Raw genomic sequence first — 18,479 nt, forward strand, 5'->3', positions numbered from 1 at the left:
TCTTTCTTTCTCCTTGGGCGTAGGATTCAACTCAGCCAAACCAGAACGGGCTAATAAGAGACCAAAGGCTAATCATTGTGTTGTAAACTTAACTGATTGCCAAACTAGAAGAAAACCACGAGAGGTGGTCCTTCACGTGTCTGGATGTATTTCCTTAGATTTGATATTTGAGGCATCGTTTCAAAATCATCCTTTACAGTCTAAAAGGAAAATTGTTGCATTCCCTAGAAGAATGACACTTCAGTTTTATCATTTGGCACCTCCTGGTGCTTTCTTCCTAACGGCCTCTGCCCGCTGCGCAGAGCGGCTGTGAGCGAAGGGCTTGTGCGGGCTGCTTGCTTGGCTGTGTGCATGGTTGCTGCCTTGGGGAAGTAGGCAGTGGCCACTGCCGCTGCAGAAAAAAACCCCAGTGTTTCTAAAAGGGGCCAAGTCAGTAGGAAAAGGAACTCTTTTAAAAATTATATTTCTGAAAGGAGTAATAAAAATAAGCCACCCAAACTGTTGAATAAAAATCTAGACGATCCACTCCTGCCCTAGGACAGTGGGTTAACATCTTTTTAGAGACGGTGGGTGGGGCTTTTGCATGGAACACACGTGCCTGGATGACTTCTGCATTCATTTTCTTCTCTCATTTTTGTCCAATGGGATTTCAGGATCTTCCTTTAGAACCCTTTCCTTTGGCGATCTTTCCTTTGGCCATCTCCCTCAGTGAGCACAAACAGTGGACTCTGGTATGCTGTTAACTGGTATGTTGTTCGGAGAGTAAATGAATAAGGCACAGGACACCCCTGAAGGATACACCTTCCTCCTTTCCTGAAGGGCTGTGTGTGTGGGGGGGGTGCTCCCAGGAGAAAAAGGTGCCCACGAGCCTTGTTGGTTCTTCAGGCTGCTCAGCACCCACTGAACTGGCTGGGATTTTCAAGACTGATACGCAGGCTGGGCTGTCTCCAGAGCCGGGAAAGTTCTGTTTTTGTTTTTAGGGTTTGTCTTTCTCTCACTTCCCTGCCAACCCTAGACCAGGATCTACGGTTTGTTGGGAGGGGTTTGGGGATTTTGGAAAGGCTGGGAATTACTTCCTGAAAGATAAAATACAGACCCAAAAAAGTGGTCTTGGCACACACTTAGAACTGGAAATATGCAGTTTTTTTTTTTTTTAAAGGTCATTAAAATGGTAAATAGGTTTCAACAGATGGCTTCCACATAGCAATGGAAAACCCAGGCAAGGACTTCAGGGTTAAATCTCATATTTTAGTCACCTGGGACCAGCTTATTATTCCAGAAAACCAAACATCTATAAAGTTGACAGCTAAAGTGGACCCCTTGAAGGCTGGCTGCTGGCCTGCCAGCTCAGGGGCGGCTGCTGCAGATAGCGACCTAGGGAATTGAAAGTCACTTTTTCGACACCTGTCGACGGCGTGGTTTAGACTCACCCAGGCTAGAGGGCTGTGATAACCAGGAACCTATATTACTGATGCGCCAGGACTTTTATACTCAGTATGTGTGCTGGCTTTAGTATTTTTTTAGACTCATTTTAACATTTAATGCTTCTCAATTAAAGTGATTTCCTGGAGTGGATGCCAAGCTCCGTTTAGAACGCGCATTAACCACTTTCTGTATCGGTAGTTAAAGGCACTGAGGGATTTAAACAGCAATCCACAAGTCTGCTCAGTTAAGGTTTGGCGGAATAAAGCAGATTATAAACAATAATATATGTCTTTCTCTTCTTTTTTTGGAAGGGTTCCAAACTCACAAGCGGAGCTAAAGTGCCATAAACATATCCAGGACTGAGCTCCGCGCTCTACAAATGAGCTCCGTGAAAGCCACGGGCAGGGGTGCTGCCACTCTCTGTCCTGTGTGTGCGCCTATGCGCGTACTTTAAGAGAGCTTTTTATTACACAAAGTGTCCATCAACCGAACTCACTTTCTAAATATGAAAATGGAAGCCGGGATTGCTACACAAGTGAGGGGAAAAATAAATCCTGGCTTCGGGGCGGAGGATGACATTGTTGTCGCTGCCTCGGGCAGCCCCGTGGGACGCAGTGCTCCAGTCCCAGTGCTCTCACAGAGCCCCGGAGGAAGCCACTGCAGGCCCGAGTTCCAGGCTCCACAGGGCATATCCCCACCCACACAGAGGGCACTGAGTTCGACCACGAGGCAAATGAACGGGTGAGGGGCAGCTCCTGGGATGTTTCCCATCTGGTTTTCAACCTCACAGCTCTATGGCAAACTCATGTTCTTTCCTTCTAAGGCCATGTAGGAAGAATATCAGAAAGGAAGTTTCTGTCTTGAGTATAAACTAGCAAGTACCTTATAAATAGCCCGATCTAGTTTTGGGGGCCTGGAGGGCCCTATTACTGGAGGAAGGGACACACCTTTGGAAGTGACTTCAGTACGTGAATCCCCAAGGAAGAGACAGTAAAAAATGTTAACATAATGACATTTATAATTGTGCCAAGAAAAGTGATATAACAAAACACAGGAAAGAAAGTTTTGAAGAACTTATATATAAAAGTAAAAATAGTAAGAAATAAAGAGCCACAAATTCCCAATTACTACCGGTGAACAGACCGTTATGTTCTGCTTCCAGGGAGGAGCACGACAATATTTCAAGGGTAAGGGAATGAAGATGAGCTTAGCTAGCTTTTCCCGTTCAGTCCTCTAGTGTACAGCCTACTAATGCGTATTGGAAAAACTGGTCACACTTGGTGCATAAGCACAAGGAAGCTGATTACTATTATCAGCCCGATAACCACTGTGCTTTGATCCAAAATCTCCCTGATGAAGGAGCTGCGAAAGGATACTAAAATAACTGAAGATGCTTATGGTTAAGCTCCAATAAGGATCGTAATTTTCAAGTCACGTGATTACAACAGACTGCACTGAATGCTTTTTATGTCATAAGGACAAACTCTGGTGGGTAGCTACAAGATCCACGAAGAGGCTGCATTGTTAATGTACCTGTGAGTATGGCTGTTTGTTTCCACAGTGGTTTATCCTGATAACGTGGTGCAGGGAAAACTTTTTGGCCTGGTATCACAGAGTTTGGACAATCACCCTGATTCTGGGGGAAAAAAAAATCACGTAGATTGAAGTGCTTTACCTATAAAAAGATGAACATTCTTACTATTTCTACTTACAGAACCTCAGATGATTTCCCTAACAGTTCTGAGTTTCAGTTCCCTCATTTGCAAAACAGAGAAAATGCCAATTATTTCTACTTTTACAATTATCCTGAGGTTAAGATGCTTGTGCAGAATCTTGTACAAAAGTTGTAATTACTGTTCTGTCCTAGAAGTTAAGAAGTATTGATTGTAAGACACAGTTTACGTATCCCTAACCAAAAAAAAGTGTGCCTTAGAAAGGATCAAATACAGTGTGCTAACAACTATTAAAGCATTTCATCCAAAAATACCTTAGGATTTGGGATTTGAGATTCACTCACAAATATTTAAACTCAGTATGTTTATTGCTAAATTGTGGCTGGTGGGTTACATACCTATTCTGTGATAAATATTTATTTATGAAGGGGGTTTGGGGGACACTTGAAGCTTGATGAAAACTTTCATGTTTCAATGTTAAATGTTAAATAAACATTGGGAAGTCTTCACGTTCAGCTGAAGCAGGTATTATTAGCCTGGGCACTAACCCCTTCTGCCACCCAAGCTCAGCTCTCCTGTCACCATGTTCCTTGCTCATTAATCCCCAGAGACGCTGCACTGTACACAGAGTAATAACCCGCAGCCAAGCAGTTAGCTAAGCAGGAAGCTAAGAAGTACCTACTTCATAGAAAGTTTCGTTTGATTATAGCAACCTTATAGCTGGAAAATGCTGAAACATTAAAAAAAAAAAAGATATAATAGGTACAATTCTAGGTATTATATTTTGGTTGTTATCCTTCTACCTCATAAGCCTAAGAGTAAACAAGATATGGCCAATTGGCTGACTCCTTATATCTTTATTTGAGGAGGTTTAAAAGATTTAGTTTTCCTGGGGTGCCTGGGTGGCTCAGTCATTAAGCGTCTGCCTTGGGCTCAGACGCCCAGGCCTGGGATTCAGCCCCGCACTGGGCTCCCTGCTCAACAAGGAGCCTGCTTCTCCCTCTCCCAGTTCTTCTGCTTGTATTCCCTTTCTTGCTGTGTCTCTATCAAATAAATAAATAAAAATCTTTTAAAAAAGCTTAGTTTTTCCTAAGTAATTTATGAACTTCTATGAGACTTTTCAAGATACCTCACGCAATATCTTGAGATGACTTCAGGTAATTCTAAATATCCATGATAACTGGAAAAGGGAATGACAGTGGCCTAGAACAGTGTCTTTCGTTCAGCGGCCTCTCAAAAAAAAAAAAAAAAAAAAACTATGGATTGAATGGAGGAAGAGCTTTCAAACTTTACACGAGTTTTGTGGTCTAACAGACAGTAGACTTGGTCCTAAGTGTGGTTCTACTGCTCTTCTGTGATCTTGGGCAATTTAAGTAACCTGCTTGTATCTTCAATTCACCCTTATTTAAACAGCCTAAATAAACACCTGTGCTACCTACCTGACAGGATTACTAGGTTGGGATGACAGATTAAATAACATCTGTGAAGCCTCTGAAACTCAAAAACACTGATTGCATGTGAAAAGACATCACTAGTCACACAGACTTAACACGTGGGCTCATTTCTGTCCTGCAGCAAAATCAGAGGTCAAAGAGGTCAGAGTCCAGCTTTTTGGCCACTGTTTCTTTAAAAATTTTGCCACGTGGTGATCAGTGATAAAACTGCTGGATACCAAAGACTTGGTCAGTAGCTCAAAAAAAAAACCAAAAAAAAAAAAACCAAAAAAAACAAACCCCAAAAAACAACAATCAAAAAAAAGCTTTTCTTCTCATTCTTTCAGATAGGCATGGTTGGTAGGAGCACTTAGAACTATGAAAACAGGGTCAATCAACAAAAGATTTCTCATTCTTGAGACACTGTAGCAAGTAGTCAGGAAAAAGGGCTCTCAGTGGGATCCACAGACCCACGGGGAGTCCACAGACGGGCTTCAGATCTGTCAACGTTTCAAAATTCCACACACAACACTATATTGTAGGGAACAGGTTCATAGTTTTTCAAAGTGTTCTGGAACTCCCCAAGAGTGAAAAACACTGATTTTGTAGACTCAAGCAAGCGTTCTGAAAGATACCAATGATTCAAGTATTTTTGTCTCCTTTTCAAGGATTATTTACATGATTCTCTTTTTATTCCTCATTTTTCACTAGCGTGTACCAAACCTAGTGTGAAAGGGGGGCCTGGGTGGCTCAGTCTTTAAGCGTCTGCCTTTGGCTTGGGTCATGATCCCAGGGTCCTGGGACGGAGTCCTGCTTGGGGTTCCTTGCTCAGCAGGGAGCCTGCTTCTCCCTCTGCCTGCTCTGCCTGCGGCTCACCCTGCTTGTGCTCTCTCTCTGACAAATAAATAAATAAAATCTTAAAAACAAACAAACAAACTACTGTGAAAGCAATCGGGCCTCTTTCATTAGTTGGTGGAGACCAAAGCGAACGACGGTCAGGAATAAAAAATACAGAAAGAGTCGCTAGTGTTGTTCTGATCACAGTATCTTTGGAAAAGAAGAAAAAAAGCAACAAATATCCTTTTGCAGTTTTTAGGGACATAGGAAAATGCGACTAGGTTAAGTTTTTATGAGTAGACGTACATCTACAGAGGTGGCCTGAAGATAGGAAGAATTATCTTCTTGAGGACTGAGAGTGAGGTAAGAGTAGAAAGGCAATCTATAACCAGTCTAGAAAATTCCAGTGCAAAGTAGCAAAATGAAACCTCTCCTAACTCAGACAAATGTCTTTAGTTATCCCACTGCTTTACGACCTCTCCTCCAGCTGAACTAGTTTCCAGCTTGAGAACACAGTGGAGACTCAATTCTTAAAATACCATGTATGATAAAAATAACAAATCAAAGAGTTTCAACAATGGGTCAAGTAAATCGAGTTCCAATCCCTGTAAATTTTAGGGAAAAATAAGCAACAATTATTTTAAATACCTGCTGTGTCATGACCAGAAACGAACCTCCAGGGAAAGGTTTTCTATGATATTTTAAATTACTAATGGGCTTGAACATTACTAATCTGTCTAGGAAAAAAAAAGTTATGCGTAGCAGAACCAAAGTTATGCTAAATTAAATTATGTCCTGCTTTTATCCTGCTGAACTGTCTGAAGAGATGGGTTGCCATGTTATCTGGGAGGTTGGCTGCTTTCTGCTCCGGTAAATTTGTGTTCTTTGCTTGGTGGGAATTATTGCAGCTTTTGCCAATGGAACACATGATCTGGCTGACGTGTGATGCACTACATAGTAACCCAATAATTTAAGGGGAACGAAAACAAACCAAGATCCAGGTTTCTGACATTTCTGCATGAAATCTTCCCCTCAAGCCACAGGGAGATGAACCACACATTGTCACGACAGGGAGGCTTTCGAAAATTCCAGTACCAGTGACAAAAGAATAGAGAATTGGGCAAACGATTTTAGAATGCACCTGAAAATGTAAAGCTGATGACTGATTTTAGTGACAGCTTTGAATGTAAATTTGAAATCCTCAAAATAAAATTAATAAAAAAACAAGCTATATTCTTTGCGTAAAAACATCCTGTATCGTTTCTGATGTGCCGAAACAGGTTACAAAAAACTTGTCTCAGAAATTTTAGGGTCGGGGCGCCTGGGTGGCTCAGTCAGGTGAGTGTCTGACTCTTGATTTTGATTCAGGTCATGATCTCAGGGTCACGGGATCAAGCCCTGAGTTGGGCTCTGCACTCAGCGGGGGGTCTGCTTGAGATTCTTTCTCCCTCTGTCCCTCCCTCTGCCCCTGCCCTTCTGCACTCTTTCGTTCTCTTTCTAAAATAAATAATCTTTTCTTTTTTTGAAAGATTTTATTTATTATTTGACAGACAGAGACACAGCAAGAGAGGGAACACAAGCAGGGAGAATGGGAGAGGGAGAAGCAGGCTTCCAGCCGGGCAGGGAGCCCGATTTGGGGCTTCATCCCAGGACCCTGGAGTCATGACCTGAGCCAAAGGCAGACACTTAACAAATGAGCCACCCAGGCGCCCCTAAAATAATCTTTAAAAAAATAATCTTTAAAAATAATCTTTAAAAAAAAATTAAGGTCAAGTTACAAAAGAGAAATGAGAAAAGAAGCTCCTTGTTAGCTTCCTGCTTAGATAACTACTCTGTAAATCTGAAATGACTTTTTGATTTGTTAATATCCTAAAAATGCACAAAGCACACTATTCATGAAAGCTGTATGCAACATCTTGGTCACTTTTACTGTAACTAATGAATAGTGTTTGTTAAAACACAACGAATGGAGAACATGAGAGTTTTGCTTCATAGCAGGTTGCAATGTGGCTGAGATTATGGGAAAAGAACAGATAATGAATAGAAAGTTCTACCAGAATCACAGTAATGTTTCAGTATGTACTAACGTGCACATCACTTCCACCGATAATTAAGAAACCATTTAAAGAATGAATAGTCTTGGTGAATGGTTTTGGTTTACATCTCGGAAAATAAGAACTCACCTTAGAAAAATCACAAAATAAGCAGCATTCATGTGCCTCATTTCTGCTCTGAAGGGGCTTGTTCCAGGACAGTTTAGGTGGAGCTAATGAGGACTGTGTCCACCGTCCAGGGCTCCACTAAGCAGGTTTATGACTTCTCTTAATATTGACACATTGGAAAAACTATCTTTAAACAGTCCTCTTTGTATCTGAAATCATCTTACTTCATTTCTCTTCCTGTGACAACTATCTACTTTCCTTATACAACGAGAGATGTCAAGGAATTTCCCAGATGGAGTTCTTGAGGATTAAAGGGGAAAACCCAGAGAGGGAGCCAGTTTCAACAGTGGCATATTTTGTTTATTCTTTAAAGAAACACTGTGGTGTACTTGTCTGTATTTTTAATTAAAATAAATAAATAAATAAATAAAAGCTCTCCTGGTATCCAGAAATAACTACAATCACAGCTAAGCATTAGGGCATTATGGGCTGTTTCACATTTCAAACAGGCCTCACAGTTTGGGTCTGAGCCCATTTCCGGAGACTATTGCTGAAGGCCATCGGGGGCGGAGGGGGGACATTAGAGCCAATTAAAAGGGTGCTAGGGAAACCCCTCCCCATTTGATGAAGGTGAGTTTAAGGAACCTTGACCTAAACAGTGAAGTCTCTGGAATCTGTGCTTTGATCCTGAAGTGAGGGTGTTCAATCTTATTCTAAAATGCCCAAGATTTTGAGGTTTTCAGTAAATCTGGTTATCCTTCTGATTTCTAGACCCCTTTTAGGTCAAAATTCTACCCTTTTTTGCTTGCTTTTTCTTAACACCCCTTTCTTCTCTATCTTCTCAATTCCATCTGCCAAAAAGAGGAGACAGTTACCTCTTCAGAGCAGCCGTGAAAATGCCACAGAAGCATTTGCTCTCTACCATACTGGGATTTCATGCAACTTTCCCTAATTGTCAGTGTAGCACTGTCGGTCATATTTTGCTTCTGCAGGTTTTTTAAAAAGAGCAGCCATGTTTAATATTGTGAAATACGACGTGTCTCCTCCTTGCCCCCGCCCCCCCAGCAGTGATAAATTTCAGCGCACGCTCGGCAGAATTGGATTGTGTTATGCACAGCACACATGTTCATCACCCAAACTGTACTTGCTGGGATGGACGCAAGGAGAAGGAACTGCTGAGACTTCAAAATCCTAGTTCCTCAGAACTGATTTTATTAGCCAATGTATACCAAAGATGGTGGTAAAAGAAGTATTATTTTTTGCCGTTTTCTTTCATCACTGAAGCTCTCTGATGTTACAGACTGTGGTTTTCCAGTCTTTGATTAAGCCTTGCCAGTCGTGTGCTGCTGCAACACCAGAGATACAGCTTTGCAACCTGTCACCTCTTCTGGCAGGCAGCCGTCCTGGTCTCGGAGGGTGGGGTCGGCGCCGGACTGGAGCAGCAGCTCCACAATGTCCAAAAACTCACAGGCAGCAGCTGACAGGAAAATCGACAAACAGGAAAACAAGGTTACCGTGAGACAAAGAGAAACGACTGTACTCCAGCAGGAAAGGCAAGTGCAGAGCAGGGAGAGATCCTGAACAATGAGAAATGTTAACAGGGGCTGGAGGGTGACCGGGCCATGGGGGCACCTGGGTGGCTCAGTGGGTTAAGGCCTCTGCCTTCGGCTCGGGTCATGGTCCCTGGGTCCTGGGATCGAGCCCTGCATCGGGCTCTCTGCTCGGCGGGGAGCCTGCTTCCTTCTCTTTCTCTGCCTACTTGTGATCTCTGTCAGATAAATAAATACTATCTTAAAAAAAAAAAAAAAAAAAGAACGGGGCCATGAAAGTGCATTTTCAAGTGTTAGGAAAATCGAGTCTATCTTTTTTCATTGCCCAGAAGCAAACAAACACATTTTCAGAACTGTGAGGTTTTTAGAGTATCTTAAGAATGAGAAGAGGGAAAGAACAAAAACAGCGCTAATGTATGACTTTGATCAGAATAATGTTAGGTTTACAGGCTAGGTCAAAAGGCTAAAAATGTTGTAAATGTAAAAGGAAAGATTTCGTTTTATCTTTGAAGAGGGGCTTAAATGGGTAATTAACTAACCTTTAAAATTTGCAAATGAAAAAAAATATCTGGCCTAGTCATCAGACCATCCCTCTACAGAACTTTCATTTATTTAAAAAAACAAACAAACAAATGACTCCAATCACACAAGGCACAGGAAGGCGACACAGACCTACAGATGTGGAGATTCACTATGAAGATGGCACGTGTCCAGGAAGGACACACAGAGCAAAGGGCTAGAACGGACAGCCACCTATGCTTTCGCACATACACAGAAACCTGATTTATGACAATGCTGGCATCGCGGATCAGCAGGAGACAAAGATGCATTCATTATGCACTGACACAACTGGGCTAAAGGCAAAAATAGGCATTTTATCCAGGATGAAACAGAAATGGCAATAAACATATGAAAAGATGAATAACCACATTAGTAGTCAGGGAAATTAAAATTAAAACTCGGAGATACCACTTCATACCCAGCAGAGAGGTGGAAATTAAGAACAGACAACAAGAAGCTACAGAAGAGGGCTGCGGCAGGGCAGCTCCCCTCCACATGGCCCGAGTGCACGCTGGTGTGGTCACTAGGGACAACAGTTTGTGTGCTGAACCTAACACACGTGGGCCCTGCACTCAGCCATCCCTCTCCTACTTACATACTCTAGAGAAACTTGTACGCGTGCTCTCTAGGTGATGTTTGCAAGAATGTGTGTAGCAGCGCTATTCGTAATAGACCCCAAAGGTCAACAACCCAAATGCCCATTAAGAATAACAGGGGAGGGGCGCCTGGGTGGCTCAGTGGGTTAAAGCCTTTGCCTTTGGCTCAAGTCGTGATCCCGGGGTCCTGGGATCGAGCCCCGCATTGGGCTCTCTGCTCGGCGGGAAGCCTGCTTCTCCCTCTCTCTGCCTGTCTCTGTGCCTACTTGTGATCTCTGCCTGTCAAATAAATGGATAAAATCTTAAAAAAAAAAAAAAAAAAAAGAATAACATGGGAAGGGGCACCTGGGTGGCTCAGTGGGTTAAAGCCTCTGCCTTCAGCTCAGGTGGTGATCCCGGGGTCCTGGGATCGAGCCCCATATCTGACTCCCTGCTCATAGGGAAGCCTGCTTCTCCCTCACCCACTCCTGCTGCTTCTGTTCCCTTTCTCGCTGTGTCTCTGTCCAATAAATAAATAAAATCTTAAAAAAAAAAGAATAATATGTGAAAATAAAACACTGTTTACTTCTTCAATAAAATACTATACAACACTGAAAACTAATGAACAACAGTTTTACAGATGAGAGTGTCTCCAGAACATAACGTTGAAGGAAAGAGGCGAGTCAGAAAAATACATACAGTGTGGTTCCACTTAAACAAAAATTAAAAAACAGACCAAACTAAACACCATTGTTCAGAAAGACAAATATGCAGTGAAACTACAAAGGAAATCATTAATATAACTTTGGGATAGAGTTAATCTTGGGGAAAGGGGATGGAGAGAAGGTCATGTGACTGGAGAGGCACACCCAGGGGTTCCAAAGATACTGGCAATGTTGCATTTCTTAAGCTAGGTGGTGGATACATTTTTTTCAAGTTACATTTTAAATTTTTCATATACATTTTATATACTCTTTCATAGGGTGATAGAAAGGCAACAGCAAAAAGTCAAAAAAGAAAAGAAAAACAGGGAAAGAAGGGTAAGGAATTTGATTCAAAGGTCACTTTACTGAGCACACGCGACAGCTGAACTATCAAGGATGCATTAAGATTCCTGTTTTGCGGAACTTATGAAAAAGCTGTGAGGCTAATATGTAAATCGGGCACTCAACACAAAAGAGTAACGCGCGTGAGCATGTGCAGACAGACACACACACACACACACACACACACACACACACTCCTGCAAAGACGTGGGGGTTCCGGTGGGTGGAGAAGTTGAGGGATCAGGAAAAACACAAGTAGGTGGTACATAAGCTGAGCTCTAAAGGACAGAGTAAAATTCCCGGTAACGGGAGACAGAAAGGCATCATGGAGAGAAAGCATCGCCGACAGAGGGAGGGCCCTGGGAAAATCAGAGGGGGCGGACCTGAGTCCAACCGTGCAGGGCTGCGAGAGCCTTAGGAAGCCATGCTGAGAAGTGTGGTTTTGTCTGCATTTATAAGGAAGGAAATGGCGTGATTTGGCCTCTGTGCACGGGTGATAATTCTAAAAAGAGTGACTTGGGCAGCCTAGAAATTGGTGGCAGGCAGATGACCTAGGAGACTATGACTATTTTAGGAGGCTTGAAATTTGCCAGTGTCAGCATGAATATAAAGGGACTGAACAAGAGCCACTGAGATTCTTGTGGACGGGACACAGCAAGTACTGGGCAGACTTTGAAAAAATGTTCATGAACACGAAATTTAATAATTAATGAAGCTGATATAATGTTATATTTACAGTTAAACATTTGTTATTTTGCAATTTTCTTTCTTTTTTTGGGGGGGGGAACAAGAAATATTTATTTTAGGTTTCAAACATTTTTAGAGGTTTTTGAAAAGCCCAGAGGCCCACCACTTGTGATCATAATGCTTACTGAATAAAATGGCCCAAGTTTTTCTATACTTGATATGAAACTCAGATACCATAAAGAAATTTACTGATACATCTTAATTCATAGAAACCTAAAATTGATGAATTTGAACACATAAAAATTTAAAACAGCTATACCACACACACACAAAATACGATATATAATGGTAAATCATAAACTAGGAAACATTCACATATATAACACATACAAGAGCTAATAACCTTAATATTTAAAAAGCATTAACAAATCAAAAGAACAGGCAGGGTTGTCTGAGTGTCTCAGTAGGTTAAGTACCTGAGTTTTGATTTTGGGTCAGGTCATGATCTCAGTGTTGTGAGATCAAGCCTTATGTCAGGCTCCGTGCTGGGCGTGGAGCCTCCTTAAGATTCTTTCTCTCCCTCTCCTTCTGCACCTACCCCAACTCTCTTTAAAAAAAAAAAAAGAAAAAAGAACAATGGGCAAAAGAACTACAGGAACCAAAGATGACACCCATGTGTCATCTCTCTCCCTCTCAAATTAAAAAAAAAAAGATTTATTTATTTGAGAGAAAGAGCCAGAGGGGAGGGGCAAAGGGAGAGGGAGAAGCAGGTTCCCTTGAGTGGGGAGTCTAATGCAGGGTTCGATCCCAGGACCCTGAGATCATGACCTGAGCTGAAGGCAGGTGGTTAACTGACTGAGTCACCCAGGCGCCCCTCAAATAAATAAATACAATCTAAAAAATACATATACAAGTAACTCTTACAGCTCAACAATAAGAAAATAAGTAACTGGATTAAAAATCGGGCCAGAGCCCTTAACTGACACCTCACCACAGAAGATACACAGATGGCAAATAAGCTTATGAAAAGGTATCCCACAACACATCAGGGAAATGTAAATTAAAAGAACAATGAGATACCACTACACACCTATCGGAATGGCCAACATGTGGGACATGTCAACACCAAATGCTGGTAACAACGTGGAACAACAGGAACTCGCTCAGTGCTGGTGGGAATGCAGAAGGGTACAGCCATTTGGAAGACAGTGTGGTAGTTTCTTACAAAACGAAATACATACACCCTTACCATATGATCCAGCTACCCTGCTCCTTAGTGTCTACCCAAGGGAGCTAAAAACCTATGTCCACTCAAAAACCTGCACATGAATGTTCATAGCAGCTTAAATCATCTTTGCCAAAACTCGAAGCAACCAAGATGTCCTTCAGTAGGGGAATAGGTATAAAAGCTATGGTACATCTATCTAGACAGTATAGTATTACTTCACACTAAAAGGAAATGAGCTATCAAGCTATCAAAGGACATGAAGAAACCTTAAATGTGTATTACTAAGTGAGAGAATCCAATTTGAAAAGGTTACCTACTGTATGATTCCAACAATATGAACATTCTGGAAAAGGCAAAACTATGGAAATAGTTAGAAGATCAGTGGTTGCCAGAGGCTGGAGGTGAGGGAGGGACAAACAGGCAGGACACAGTAGACGTTTAGGGCAGTGAAAATACTCTGGATGGTATCATAATGACAGATACATGTCACTTGATCCTTACCCACAGAATACACAATGCCAAGAGTGAATCAAAATGTAAACTTTGGGTGATTATATTATGATACGATAATAATTTTATGGTATGTAGGTTCATCAACTGTAACAAACATACCAGTCTGATGAGGGATGTTGATAATGAAAGAGCATGAGAACTGCTTGTTGTGAGGAAAAACTCTCACGCGTGGTGACCAGAAGTGAAGTGTGGTGGTGTGAGGGTACAGGAAAGACACACAGGGAGTGTCTCTGTTCTTTAGAGGGAGGCTATCCATGGGGTGAGGGGTAGATGGAAAATCTCTGTACCTTTCCCTCAATTTTGCTGTGAACCTACAACTGCTCTAAAAGTCCTAACCCACCAAGCACTTGTAATTGGGTCTATTTCTAGGTTATCTATCATGTTTCACTGATTTACACACCTATCCTTATATTAATACCACAGTGTCTTGATGTTTGTGTAAGTCCTGAAGTAAGGGTATGTCCTCCATCTGGTTCCCTTCTTTTTCCATACAAGTTTTAGAATAAGCTTGTAAATTTTTTTCAGAAAGTCCTGCCGGAATTCTGATTGGGAGTGCATATGGATCAATTTGGGGAGAGTGGAGAGCTTAACAGCATTAAGTCTTCTGGCCCATAAACAGCAGTATGTCTGGCCACTCACTTAGATTTCCCTTAGTTTCTCCGAGCAGTGTTTGGGAGTTTTCAAGCATATAAACTGTGCATTTGATTTACCCTTGGCTTTTAATTTTTTTGAGGCTCTTATAAATGGTATTTTTAAAAAAAATTTCAATTTCTAATTGGTTCACTGAAAGTATGAAGGAAAACAACTGATATCTGTATACTGACCTGGTTTTTGACTTTTAATTTCCAATTGTTCATTACCCGTGTATAGAAGCTTCTTGATTTTTGTCTATTGATTTTCTTCCCTGCAAACTTGCTGAACTCAACTCATTAATTCTAATAGGTTTTTAAAAAACAGATTCTTTGGGGTCTTCTACATAGGTGTCACATCATCCGTGAATAAAGTTTTATTTCTTCCTTCTAAATCCATCTGCCTTTTACTCCTTTCTTTTGCCTTAATGCACTGGCTAGACTTCCAGTATGATACTGAATCAAAGGGGAAGTGACCTCTCTGCCTTGTTCCCAGTCAGAAGGAGAGCATTCAGCCTTTTGCCATTAAGAATGATGTTAGCTATCAATTACTTCAGGTTGAGAAAGTTCCCTTCTATTCCTCCTTCTATTCCTACATTTTTTTTTTTTTAAATCATGAAGGGAAGTTGAATTTTATCAATTGTTTTTCCTATATACATGGAGATGGTCATATGTTTTGTTTTGGTTTTGATCTGTTGATATGATGAAATACAATGATTTTCAAGTGCTGAACCAACCTTGCATTCCTGGGATAAAGATACTGGAGTATGATTTATTATTTTTTTGTATATTGCTGGGTTCACTTCACTAATATTTTATTAAAGATGTTTGCATTGGGGTGCCTGTGGGCTCAGTTAGTTGAGCGTCCCAACTCTTGGTTTCAGGTCCAGGGTCATGAGATAGAGCCCGCAGTTGGGCTCCATACTCAGCAGGAGAGCTGCTTGAGATTCTCTCCCGCCCTTGGCCCTTCCATCTGGCTCATGATCTCTCTCAGAATTAATTTAAAAAAAAAAAAAAAGATGTTTGCATCTATATTCATGGGAGATATTGGCCTGCAGTTTTCTTTTCCTCTAGAGTCTTTTTCTGGTTTTGGTATTAGGGTAATGTCAGCCTCATAGAATGAACTGGACAGCATTCCGTCTTTTATTTTCTGATAGAGTTAATGTGTAGAATTAGTTTTATTTCTTCCTTAAACATCTAGTAGAATGCATCAGTGAAGCAATCAGGGCCTGGTGATTTTACTGTGGAAAGATTTTAGCTCCAAATTCAATGTCTTTAATACATGATATATGGCTACCTAGGTTATCAATTTCTTTTGAGTTTGTGCCTTTAAGAAATGTGTTCATTTCCTCTAAGTTATCTAATTTATTGCTATGAAGTTATTTACAATGTCCTATTATTTGCTTCATAATATCTGTACGATCTATTATGTCTCCTTTTCATTCCTGAAATTGGTAATTTGTTTCTTTTTAAAAATTATTATTATTTTTTTATTGCTCTGGCTAGGGGTCTATCAGTTTTATTATTTCAAAGGTTTTCAATGATTTCATGGATTTTCTCATTGATTTCTGGTTTTCTATTTCAGTGGTCTCTGTTCTAATCTTATTTTATGTTTATGCTTATCTTGGGCTTAATTTGCTTTCTCTAGCCTTTGAAAAGTAGAATCTTAGCTCATTGACTTGAGGGCTTTCTTCTTTTCTAATAAAAGCATTTAATTTCCCTCTAAACACTGCTCTAGCTGCATCCCAAAATTCTGATAGCATGTTTTGCTTTTCATTCAGTTTTAAAATATTTTGTAATTTCTCTTGGAATTTCATTTTTGACCTATGAGTTCCTCAAAAGTGTGTTTAGGGTTCTGAAAATTGTGGGGGCAGGGCAGTTTCCAGATACGTGTCTGTTCCTGATTTCTAATTTAATTCTGTGGTGATCACAGAGCAAACTTTGTATGATTTTAAAAATCATTTTGTTGAAGTCTGTTTTATTGCCTAGAATATGGTCTATCTTGGCAAGTGTTCCATGTGTACTTGAAAGTATTCTGTTTCTTAGAGGGAGTGTTCTGTAGATGGCCTACGGATCTGAAGATGATAATTAAGTCAAGTTGGTAGACTGTATTGTTCAATTCTTCCATATCCTTGCTGAATTTTTATCCACTTGCTCTATCCATTACTGATTTATAGCCTGACAGTGAGGTTTTTTTTCCTTGCTACTCTGTGTCTCGTAATTTTGACTGAATGCAGAACCCTGTAAGGTCGCAGGGCAGTGGAGACTACACTAAATAACAGTATTCACACCCAGAAAAACCTATGCCTCTTTTGCTGTCATGCGGTTGGTATGGGTGCTGAATCAGTCTGGTCCACAGCTGAACCAGGTCTGGGTTTTGCCATTGCTAGAGGTGACTTCAGGGCGTCACACACTTCAGATTCCTCCGGCTGTGGGCTGCTGCTACCTTAAGTTTCGTGTGTGGCCACAGATGCCAGGGCTTTGTTTGTTTGTTTTTCCAGTATTCTTGCTCCACCCTCAGCTTTAGGAGACTCTGCATCTGCTATAGAGGGAGTCTCTCTGCACTCGAGCTCCTTCCCCATCCGCAGCAGTGCTGCTGCTTACTGCTCAGTCTCCCGGGGGGAGTGGAATAGAGTTTTTTTGTCCTTCTGGGCTGGTCTCAGTCTTAGGCAGAGGTGGGGATTTCTCAGTGTTCCTGCATTCCTGCCTCCCACCCCCAAACGTACAAAACACCACCCTGGGTGAGGGAACAACGTCTGAGGAGGGACAGAGTTCTGTGCCCTGCTCTCAGTGGCAAGAGATCAGTTTTTGGGTCAGCGCAGGGCTCCCTGTCTTTCCCAAGTGGCAGAAAGCTTGCTTTTACTCCCCCTCCCAAAGCAGAGGATATCTGCCCCGACCTAGGGACAGGAGAAGAGGACAGAAAAGTTTTCTGCTCTCCCTGAGAGGCTTTTAAGGCATTTTGCTTCACATGAAATAAGAAATCAGGGAAGTGGCAGGATTTCAGGCCTGGGTGATAGTGAGAAGGGCTCTCTCTCTTCTCAATTCCTCCATGGTTTTCCTAGTCAGTGAAAAGGGGCATGTGAATGAGGACTCACTCCTCTGGGGTCCGAGACTCCCGGTTACTATAGAATGTCACACTAGCTTACTTTAAGAATCTGTTAATTTCAGCCATCTCTGTACTGCTTTTATGGTGGCTGCCTCCTCCTGGGATGCTCCATCAAAGGTGAAACAGTTTGTGTGTCTCACTAGGGCTTGTCATTCTTTGGAATCCAGTTTACCTTGCTGCCATGCAACCTCTGCTATCTGAAGGGTTCGAGAACTTACTGATCTTGTAGATTATTTATCCTTTTCTTCTTGTTAGTACGGGAGCATCGCTTTCTTGCATTTCTCTCCATTTCAAGGGGAAGTAGGAATGCTGGGTGGCTCAGTTGGTTAAGTGTCTGCCTTTGGCTTGGGTCATGTTCCTGGAGTCCTGGGATCGAGCCCACACTGGGCTCCCTGTTCAGTGGGGAGTCTGCTTCTCCCTCTGCCTCTGCTGCTCCCCCTGCTTGTGCTCTCTCTCTCTGTTAGATGAATAAAATATTTTCAAGTGGAAGTAGAACACTATGGGAGTTAGGTTTGATTTTTTTTTTTTTAAGATTTTGCTTATTTGAGAGACAGACAGAGAGAGCACAAGTGGGAAGGGGCCGAGTGGTAGGGAGAAAGAATCTGCAGTGATCATGGCGTCTGCCACGGGGCTTGATTCCATGACAGTGAGACCATGACCTTAGCTGAAACCAAGAATTGGATGCTTAACTGACCGAGCCACCTGGGCGCCCTGGGAGTTTGGTTTTAAATAATTTATTAGTGATATTTCTTCTTTTGCTCTTTGTTGTTACTCAGATAAAGACAGTTTCTCTGGCTCCCTTCTTTGCTGGTGGCTGCTTCCTCCGGGCTCCCTGCTATAAGCTGTTAAATGGCATAAAGCCAGCAGCCAAAATCACGTTGTGATGAGTTATAAACCTGGGACAGCTTTGCCCAGCTTTTAGATCACCTGCCTTGACAAACTCAGGCACCAAACCCTACTACGTAATAGCACAGGGTCAGAGGGAGTTCTGTGTCCTAGAGGTGGAGGGCAGAATTTTACTCTGAGCTGAAGTCAGACCATTCGAGAATGCTAT

At 41.8% G+C, this 18,479-nt stretch overlaps 1 protein-coding gene across 1 annotated transcript in view; it reads right to left on the minus strand.

Annotated features, from left to right (window-relative positions):
- Window positions 1-8,703: 8,703 nt before the first annotated feature.
- The window catches only part of ACBD6 (acyl-CoA binding domain containing 6), a 119,516-nt gene continuing 109,740 nt past the window's right edge, over window positions 8,704-18,479 (minus strand). Inside the window, exon 5 of the mRNA XM_032317520.1 lies at window positions 8,704-9,007. Coding sequence (XP_032173411.1) covers window positions 8,853-9,007 — 155 coding nt within the window. The 3' untranslated portion in view covers window positions 8,704-8,852. The remainder of the gene's footprint in view (window positions 9,008-18,479) is intronic.

This window comes from Mustela erminea, chromosome 17 (assembly GCF_009829155.1).
Source record: "Mustela erminea isolate mMusErm1 chromosome 17, mMusErm1.Pri, whole genome shotgun sequence".
Taxonomy (NCBI): Eukaryota; Metazoa; Chordata; class Mammalia; order Carnivora; family Mustelidae; genus Mustela; species Mustela erminea.